This window comes from Belonocnema kinseyi, chromosome 10, assembly GCF_010883055.1.
Source record: "Belonocnema kinseyi isolate 2016_QV_RU_SX_M_011 chromosome 10, B_treatae_v1, whole genome shotgun sequence".
Lineage (NCBI taxonomy): Eukaryota > Metazoa > Arthropoda > Insecta > Hymenoptera > Cynipidae > Belonocnema > Belonocnema kinseyi.
This window is the reverse complement of record NC_046666.1, coordinates 99,226,363-99,237,325: the sequence shown is the minus strand read 5'-3', so window position 1 is coordinate 99,237,325 and position 10,963 is coordinate 99,226,363. Positions and strand designations below refer to the sequence as shown.

At 31.8% G+C, this 10,963-nt stretch overlaps 1 protein-coding gene across 4 annotated transcripts in view; it reads left to right on the top strand.

The window, feature by feature from the left end:
- LOC117182096 (anamorsin homolog) overlaps window positions 1-10,963 on the top strand; it is an 87,036-nt gene that overhangs the window by 33,031 nt on the left and 43,042 nt on the right. For all 4 annotated transcript variants that reach the window (XM_033375124.1, XM_033375123.1, XM_033375127.1 and 1 more), the window contains exons 3-4: window positions 4,889-5,033; window positions 5,157-5,266. In XM_033375124.1, coding sequence (XP_033231015.1) covers window positions 4,889-5,033; window positions 5,157-5,266 — 255 coding nt within the window. The remainder of the gene's footprint in view (window positions 1-4,888; window positions 5,034-5,156; window positions 5,267-10,963) is intronic.

The following is a 10,963-nucleotide window of genomic DNA, read 5'->3' as shown; positions in this document are numbered from 1 at the left end:
CAGAGTACGAAAAAATCAAATTTAACACAAATATATTTTCACGTAAGGCTGGTGTTATCTCTATTCTAACGTGAAATTATTAATTTTTTTCAAATTACGCAATTCTATATTAAAATCCTTCATAGATAAAAAATTTCGAAATATAAAAGGCTAAAATTGGAATGGCATTTATAAAAAATTGAAGTTTATTTGGTTCCAATTTAAAGCACTATCATTTAAAATTGCATAATTAAAAAAATAAAGTTTTTTATTACTTGGCCACCTCTAAATTCAGAACAGTCAAAATCACCGTTTACGATTTGAACATTAGAGACACTTTTCTCTCCAAAAATTGTTCAAAATTAAACAACTTTCAATTATATTTTATAAAATAATTTTAATTGAACTTTATCAATTGCAGATTCAAATTTAAGCAGAGAATAAAATTCAGGATTTAATGATTAACTTAAAGTTGAATCGCTCAAGTTCGTACATTTTTAATTTTGGATTTTTAGTAGTAAAAGTGTTTTTGCAGGACTTCGAAATAAACTGTTGAATTCTAGCCACCTCTGCTTTTTAATTTTACAATTTTGCATGTTCTGAAGAAACCAAATTAAAACATTTCAAAATTGGAGACCATAAGAGTAAACTGTTAATTTTTTTTTGTATCTAACGTGTCTCTCAAATTTAAAATAAAGTTCAGTTCTTTTAACGAAAAATTTAGTAGTTGATATTTTAATAAAAAAGATTCATTTTTAACTAAATCTAAGGATAATTTTTTTTTTACCAAAAAGATTAATTTTAACCAAAAAGATTAAAGTTGTGCTAAAAACAAAAATTTGCAACAAAGTGCGTGAATTTACAACAAAACACTTGAATTTGCAACTGAAAAAGGTAAATTTCCAACTGAAAAAAATGAATTCTCAACTTTTTTACAATTAAATTATTGATTTTTCACACAAAAACACGATGTATTTTCATGCGCAAATAAAATATTTTAATTATCAATTAATAGGAATTAATTTTTATCAAAATAACTTGACGTCCAACTAATAAGTTCAATTTTCAACCCAAAAATATCAATTGTGAATGAAAAACGTAATAGTTCATATTTCGAACAAATAAGATTTTAATTTTAATTTAAAAGGATTCGGATTATGAACCAAAGAAGATTTTGCACAAAATCAATATTAAATTTCTACCTTATAATTTATAGGTTATGTGCACGCGTTTCTTGACAAAGGCAAGCTTATTTATTAATAAATTACCTACATTTGAAGACATCGCGCAGATGAATAAATTCATGCCTCTCTAGGAAGTCATCCATGTCATCAGTTGGAAAAATAAAATTAACACACTCGTATGATAAGCACAATCCGTTTGTCGCGCGAAAACAATAAACTATATACTACAACTCCGCACGAAACTCAGCGTGGGGATTCCGGGCTCCCGTCTATAAGGAACGTTACTGCACCAATACTGTTGAGACTACAGCTGTTCCAATGTGGGAACAGAGCCTGCCCAATATGAGAGAAGATGTGTACCAAGCTGTAGGCGAGCAGCGCGCGATACATTTGGTGTTGCAGCTCTACCACGTGGGCGAGCAGCTCGCCCAAAATTTTTTCAGTGTACACTCATATCTCAACGACAAGGTATTGGTTTCATGTAAAAATTGTCTTTCGCGGTTTTTGAACAATCTCGATATTTTCGTAAATGTTGAGATTTTACTTCGTTGAATGTCTGTCGCCGTGTCATCGTCGTAATCTGTCAACACGATAAAAATTAACAACCATTATTTACCAATGATTCTGGTATTATCCATAAAAAATGCTTTCGAAAAAATCTATTTTTCTGTAAAACTATTCGAGATACAAAAAAAGTTTTATGAAGTATTTGAAAAAATGTTTATCAAATTTTCTTAAAACTATTTTTTTGGTAAGTCACATAGTTTTTGTTTTGATCTTGAAAAATATTATTAAAAATAAAAAATTCAATTTTCCGGCTAAATTATATAATATGAGTAAGATTTTTTGTCGGTCCTACGGTTTTCATTAATTAAAAGAATAAAACGAAATTACTGGAAAGTTCGTTTATTAAAATTCTGATGTTTCGGCTAACACTGCGTGTCTTTCTCAGAGAATCTAAATAAATAATATATATAAATAATAATTTTTTCTTAAATATAATTACAAACAAATTTGTTTTTTAGAAAATTAAAAGAAATAAAAGTGACCTTGTTTATTATCTTGTAAAAAACAAGAATATTTAATTTTAGAGTCAAGCATGTTCAAGAACTCTCTGAAAGGTTGCGAGGATCGTTAAAAAAATTAAACATAAATGTTTATTTTAGTAATCAAAACTCTTAAAAAAATTTACTTAATCAAAAAGAAATTGATAGTACCGAAAATTGGGCTAGAATTGTATATCTCATTAAATGTAATTGTTGTAAAAAAGTTTATATTGGCGAAACAGGTAGAAGATTAAAAACTAGAGTTTTAGAACTTGAAAGATATTGGAGAGTTGGACATTTCAATACAGGTCTTTCACGACATTGTTGGAACTTAAGGAGGTACCATCGTTAAAAGAATTTTCATTACCATTTCAACAAAACTTTCACGATATCTAAATATGATCACCAAAAGTACTCAATTAAAATCTCAGAAGCCTAGGGTACTTTATAAATAAGTTATTAACTTTTTTAATTTCGTCATATTTAACATAGCGTCTTATGAGAGATCGCGTTTTTGAGCTCTTTACTGAGTGATATCTAAGTAACCACCATTAAGATATTATTGATAATTTTTTAAATAAAAAACAAGTATTTCAAAATTGAGGTGCAAAAATAATATTAACCATTTAGTTCCTACATATACATGAACAAAAATAATTAATCACGAAACTTGCGCTTCTGAACGTTGACTATCGCAATCTGGCAACATCGCGAGGCGCAATCAATGTAGATCTCAGTCAGCCGTTGATTCATCTCGCCGGCGACATGGTCACAATTTTGCCAGATTTGAACTCAGTAAGTCATACGAGTGTATGTATTACGACTGGGTAGTCGACTGATCTCGGCAGTAGCGATGGTTCCTCCTTAAACCATTATTTTGATTTCAACATTATTAAAATTCTTATTAGAGAAAAAAATACATATAAAAGATGCATAATAGAATCCATTTTTATAAACGAATATAACAATATTTCGAATAACTTACAGATAGAAATCATGAATGTCAACAAAATATATCAAAGTACTATAAAATAAACAAAACCAAGTTAAAATTCCAGTTGCTCTGACGCGATTTCCTTATTCGCGGTTCCTTTAAATGACGCCTTTATTCTGTATTAATGAATTTACCACCTTAATGTATGTCTCGTGTCTACTTTGCTATATGTTCGTCGTTGTCCAAAAAACATTGTAAGGATTTGTCCGTTAATTAAGATGTAGTTTCTTAAAAAAAGCCTCTTCAATTTTTATGAGGCTTTCCTGTTATATGTGTTTTGTACATTTTAATTTAATTTGGTGTCAAACATCGTTATTACTTTTAAAAATTGACATTAAACTATTGACAGATGATGTAAACTCCTGTTAAAAAAACAAGAAACCAACGACCAAATTTGTACCACAACTAATAAACAAAAACAAAAAATCCTATTGTAATCTGAAAAAAAAATTCGGACAAAAATAAAAAGAGGAAAGAAAAATGAGAGAGCAGCCAACAACATCCCCTTCCTTCTCTGTTTCTTTCTTTCGTCTTTTTTATTTTTATTATTATCAAATTACAATAAAATAACATTCAAAATGAAAATAAAAAAATAAATAAAATTGCATTACCAACGTTTCGGTACTCGTACAGTACCCTTATCAAGGAAAGAAAAATTTAAATGGTAGAAATTGACAGCACCCACGAACAGCTCCTCTCTCTTTGATACCTGAGTATCGAATGAGGGTCAGTAGGCCAATCTCTTGCAAACATAATATAAATATCTGTCACAATTACATCAGAAATAGAGAAAGTAAAAGAAAAACAGAATTCATGAAACAATCTCTTTAAATGTGTTGACAGATGTTTTACTCCAAAATTAAATATTCTTGTTTTTTACAAGATAATAAGCACAGATAATTTTTATTTCTTTTACTTTAAAAAAGAAATTTGTAATTATTTGTAAGAAAAAATCGTTATTTATATATTATTTATTTAGATTCTCTGATAACGGCACGCAGTGTTAGCCGAAACGACAGAATTTCAATAAATGAACTTTCCAGTAAGTTCGTTTTATTCTTTTAATTAATGAAGACCTTAAGACCTACAAAAAATCTCACTCATAGTTTTTGTTTTAGTAGTTAACACTGTTTTCTGATAAGACGCATTCAATTTCTGGTAAAACGACATAAGATATACAGTACCATCTAGGAATTTAAGTGTACCTGAAAACCGAACGATTAAAAACGTGCACTCACTTTTCACATGATATCTCCGTAGAAATAAGGTAGAATAATTTCTAAAAAGCGTTTCTAAATGCATTTAAAAATCATCTAAAAGCCTTTATAAATGTAGAGGCGTGCGAACGTAGACCCATGTGTGCAGCTATTATTTTTAAGTATATTTCATTCGTTAATTCTAGTAAATATTACAGTGCTATAAAATAAATATTGATTTACAGAATATTACATAAGAAAGCACATAGAAAGATTCTGGATTTATATGCTTACAAGTTATAATCACACACAGATTCTAGGAAAATTGTATGTGTGAGTATTTGGCACAGAAATTAACTTGTCGATTTAAAAATTTTTATTGATGATTAGTTATTCTTTCTAATTATGCTGATGCCGCTAGACGTAAAAGGAATATTTTAAGCAGTACATCAAAATAAGAATCAGTCTTAAATAAGATCATTTTTTTAGATTGGTTCTAGCGTGCCACTCTCGTTTGCAGAAAGTTCTGGCAATGTCTGGAAATTGGACGATGATATAGATAATAATTTAATTGATGAAGATGATCTTTTGGACGAAAGCGACATAGCGAAACCAGATGTATCCTCACTGAGAGGTAATCAACGAAATAATTCCCTCTAAACGTTTCGAAATTCAATTAATATAAGTGTTATTTATATTAAAAAGAACAAGAAGAAATATATTTCAAATAATAATGAATTGTTTTTCCAACTTTCAGTTTGTAGCACAACTGGAAAGCGTAGGGCTTGTAAAGACTGTTCTTGTGGATTAGCTGATGAATTGAAAGGTTCTGTCTCTGAACAAGTTGAAAAGTCTTCATGTGGAAGTGTAAGTATTGATATTCTTTAACGATAAACAATTTTTGAGGCTAAATTCGTGTTCAAAATACCCGATTTGGCAGCCTCCTGCATCGACCTTGTATGCTTTTGCGTTAAGTTGCATCAGAAAGAAGAAACATATTTTAAAACTTAATACTGCTTACAAATAAACAGAAAAAAATAAGAGTTAGTTCGACTAACAATTCTAAATAAGAAAAAATCTTAAAATTTATTAAAATTATTGATTTTATTATTGGTTAGGGTTTAAAAAAACAACAATTTATTGTTAAAATTATTAATGTAGATAATAAGTAGATTAATATTATTTAAGACCTCGATGACATAGTTTAAACTATAGAGTGAAGAATTTCTAAACATTTACACTTTAAGTAATTACACATTTTAAAGGAAATACGAGGAACACATGAAATTTGTCTACGTTCTTTTTCAGAAATTACCAAATTCACTAAGCTATACATTTTTCAAAATACTTTTTGTAAATTTCTCGCAAACTAATTATTTTTTAACAATAATTTTTAAAATCTGCATTGGATGTCAATACAAAATTCAGACTATCTGATTAGAGCGCCGCCTGTTAGATTATTTTGACCCAGTGCTCCCAATGTTGGGAACTTTTGAACTGAGCTTGCATCGCGCCCGCAACCCTATTGGTTACTGTTAGCGCGCGCATTTTAAATTATATAAATATTCAAATTTAATCATTATGATAAATATAATTAATAAAGAATAAAAATATAATAATAAAGTTTGTTTTAGTTAGAAAAGGGCTGACCATTTCGAAGTTGAGATATGTAAAATCCAAAGTCGCGTCTTATGCACGTAAGGCCTATCCCAAGGTATTGAAAATGTAACATATTTTAGCATAACGCCTAAATGGTTCTGACAATTTTTTTCAAAAACTGAGACACGTTAGAAGGACGCAATACAGAGATTCTGTGAAAATTTCCGAATTTTTATCTGTTTCGTTTATGAAGTAGAGCCCTGATGAAAGTATGAAAGAACAGAGAAGTCTGATAGGTTAGACACTCTCACACGCATTCAGTTGATCGACATGAAGTTGGAGCGTCTTAATTGTTCTTCGCATGGATAGCTCTTTCTGAATTCATCCGTCTAATACCATAATCCTAAAATTGAATTTTGGAGTGACAGACGAAAAAATATTATGATTTTCTTGCAAAAAACGTTAATAAGTCTGACTTTAAAAACAAAATCCTAATTTATTTTTGGTAATTTTAGTGATTTTATTATTGAATCACATTTTTGAGAATTAAAAGAAAATTCAGAAACTCGACAGAGACGAGATTAATCATTGTAATAAAAAAAAACATATTCTTTATCTAAACTCAGAATTCATAATGTCTCTTTTTAATCAAAATCAAATGATTTTGTATCTTGTCTCCGGAGCGACGCAAGCGCAGATCAAAAAGTTCCCAAAATCGTGAGCACTAGTTTCGCCACAAGTTCCCCTTCTAGTCCGAGATCCTGCTGCAAAATTCGATAAGTATAATGTTAATGCTGAAATCAAATTTTGTTAACTGTATTGTCATTACGTGGCCACTGCTGTAAATGGTTGCAATAGTCATTTTACTGTATACCTCTAAAAACAATGCCAAAATAGCAATTGTTTATGTCATTTTTTTTTGTTTTTAATGAAGAACTCTGTCACTGGTTCAATATAGCAGTGGGTTGCCACAGTGTAAACTATGCTGAATCTCAGTTTCCAGGTCTAAGTTGTGTCTACCTTTTTAACTTTTCGCAACTATCGAGTTAATGGACGAATTTTTTGGAAGTTATTGCTCGCTTTAAAAAATGTCGCGCGGCGTGTCAAGACGACGACACTGATCGACGGCACAGGCCATTGAATAGAGAAGGACGGAACGAAAACAGATTTTTTCTCGCTCGTCCTCACCTATACCCGTCGCATCCAAGTGTCGTTTTCGACGGGATTCGGTTGAACATTTATGTAAAAAAAACGTTCATTTAGAATATTCATTACATCTTTATTAAACCTGATTGTATTTTGAAACCTTTATTACACTTATTGAATTTTCCAGTTACTGAGTTGTATTCAATTGATCAATTCCCATTATAAATTAATTAAATTCAATTCTTAACATCATACATTTTATTACTGTAGATTAAATTAATTACTTATTATTGATATTTATTGAATTATAAATACTATTAATTGAATTATTATTCCTATTAATAATTAGATTTAATTAATTAAGTGATTTAATTAAATTCAAATTTTTATTGAGTTTTAATTATTAGATTTTAACCTTTAAGGGATATAGGGCTAATTTGTTGCCCCATTTCCAAATTTTATTTATTATTGATTTTTTTCCTATTTTTCTTTATTTAATTAAAAAAAACCGGTGGTCATGCTAGCTTAACGTTAAGCTAGCAGAACCACAATTAGAAAAAAAAAAAATTCTGAAAATTTCTTTGCTCTATAATTTAGTGCTCATTTAGGGCTCTCAAAATAAGCATACCATTTTTTAATGTTAAAAAATTTTTTTACAATTAGTAAAATCAGAAAAAAAAACTACTTACGTTACCGTACATAATTTCAAGCTCATTTAAGACTCAAAATATGTAGTAGAAATTTGTGCCAACTTTTTTTAAACAATCTTTGTTTAAATAATTGTTAAAAAAGTGAAAATTTAACCTAAAGCGCCATTCGTTTGCTATTATAAAGGAAAATATAGTTAGGATTGTAGTGAATAATGTTTAACTTCTATCGTCAACCTACTATGAAATTAACAACAGATTATAATAAATTATAATTAATTTGCACTATAATTTAGGGCTCATTTAATGCCCTATGCCAAATTTGATGTTCCGCATTTTTAAAAAAAAACCTGTGGTCCTGCTAGCTCAACGTTAAGCTAGCAGGACCATACATAGCAAAAAAAAATAACTTGGGCAATCGTTTTTCAGGGACCTGTGGTCCTGCTAGCCTAACGTTAAACTAGCACGGCCACACATAGAGAAAAATGACTTGGGCAATATTTCTTTGCACTATACTTTAGGGCTCATTTAGTGCCCTATTGCTAAATTTGATGATCCGCATTAAAAGGAAAAGTAACTATGGTCCTGCTAGTAAAGCATTATCGTTCTTGTAGTGAGGTTGCATACCCTTCCTTCAAGCTATCAGCTACATACGACCGCTTTCTATGTTTAACTTTAGTTATTGAATGGGTATCTGCCCTAGAAGAAACTTATAAGAACAATATAGTGACTATTATTATCCTTTGGAGCAGTGAATTTAAATCACCTATACTTATAACCAAATTTACAGTACTCGAGAATTAAATAAAGAATTAAAGAAATTTATCTCAATGAGTCTCGCTCATGTTGAAAAAGGACAGAGATATCAAAAACGAGTGTTCTCGCCTGTCGAAGACGACACTCGAATGCGACAGGCATAGGTGAGGACGAGCGAGTCGTCGCCTTTCTGCGCCGCGCGACATTTTGTAAAGCGAGCAACAACTTGTTTGCACCATCGTATCCGTCGCAACCGCGATGCATAATGATTGCAATTTTATGATCTTCGTCTATATGAAAAATTCGTTCATTAACTCCATCGTCGCAAAAAGTTCAAAAGGTAGTCACCACTTTGACCTGGGAACTTAAATTCCATCACGGATTACACTATGGCAACCCACTGCTATATTGAAGCAGTGACCGAATTCTTCATTAAAAACAAAAAATAATTCTTTAACCATATGTTTGCAAATTAAAAGAAAATGACATAAACAATTGCTGTGTTAGCATTGTTTTTCGAACTTTGCACTTAAATGACTGGCAAACGCTTTCAGCAGCGGCGAATGAATGACAATACAGGTTACAAAATTTGATTTGTGCATTAACATTATACATGTGGCATTTTGCAGCGGGATCTGGGACTATCCTGATCCTAAGAGAACAGAAAAGTGGAGGGGGTGGGGGTGGTGCGATGCACTAGGCTGCGACACGGAGTAATAATAAGGAGACCGATCGTGCTGTACAAAGCGTCTCAAGGTTCGACTGCGGTAACTGTACATTTACTGTCAGACTTGCACGTTTGAAGCCCATTCTTATATCGAAGGGGGCATGCGCACTGTGATCTGCTATCTCCTTTTCTCCCGTAATGATTGTCAATTGAGTTATCATCGAACAAGAAGGATGCCCTTGTCACTAAGAAGATAAATAATCTAATACCAAAAAAGTTATTTTCAGGAAAGTGCATGAAGTTTTAACTAAATAGTTCAATTTTGAACTAAATAGAATTCAGAAAATAGCTAGATTTTGGACCAAAGAAATTAATTTTCAATTATAATGATGAATCGCCAATAAAAAGAATTTGTTTCAAACAAAATAGTTTAATTTTCAAGTAAAAAAAAAAAAAAAGAAATCTTAAGCCAAAAATAAAAAAGTTAGATTTTCAGAAAACAAAAAATATATATATATATATTCCTCGTTTGCCGTGATATTACCATCGGCTGGTGCCGAGAATTCAATCATGTAAATTATCTTGGTCTTTAGATCTTGGAGGGCAATATCAGGCTTTGTAGCACTGATACGTTGAGTTATGGAAAACGAGAAATTCCAGTAGATCTTACACTAATCATTCTCTACAATGGACTCCAGTTCCCTCTGGGCGTATGGCAAGACGGGCATTAGATCAACACGAATAGAAATGCCGCAGATGTTAATATAACACTTTTAGAGCCGCATTATGTCTCTCTATGTAGGCGAAGCGTGCATACTTTGAGCATCCACTGAGAACATGTCCAATCATTTTTGGCTCTTGCTTGCACGCTCGGTAGTTGGTATCGGCTACACGTACATTCATTATGCGCTCACGGTAAACAAAGTTGTCTATAACGTCGTCTTGACATGAAAAAAGAAATCCCTCCGTCTCCGATCTTAATACAGTAGATTTGAGAAACATATTAGATAGATCCATCGATAGCTTTTCTCTACGTATAATGCCGTAGAATTTGTCATGAAGGAGCTTGTCAGCATGTTCCTTTAGTAGAAGCGAATGTTTTGCTTCCTGTACACGGCTTTTAAGCACTAAAGGTGTTAACGATGCTAGGCTATGTGTAGTGTCACTGGAATCAAATGGGAGACTAAGCTCCTCTGCTACCCTATCTGCGGCTCGGTAGAGAAACGCCGCAACGTTGACGATTTCATGTTGGTGTACGAGTCGCATTAGGGAATCTGTGCTTTTTAGAACTGGGCAGGCTGTGGCTAGAACCGTTCTTCGATGAAGACATTCTTAGCTCAACAAACCTCTACCCCCTTTTTCTCGAGAGAGGTATATACGAGGCACAGAAGCTCTAGGATGATGACTTCGATAAATTGTCATCATCTTGCCTGTGCTTCGGTCAAGTTGCTTCAATTCCGACGTTCCATTTTACTGCACCAAACGTGTAAAGCAGTATAGGAACGGCCAAAATATCGGTCGCCTGGATATTATTCTTCCCAGGTAATTCGGAAGCCCAAATTTTTCTGAATTTTACCATACCTTTTTTCAAGGGCCGCTTTTAACATACGCACATCTTGGGTTTCCGCTTGCGGTGTTCAAAGATATATATACACTCTGTCAAGTTAAAGCGTGGGTGGCTTTACTCGCAGTCGGTAAGGTGTATCGACATGATTTTGGTGTCAAAATATTAAGAAGAGCTCCCTCTTT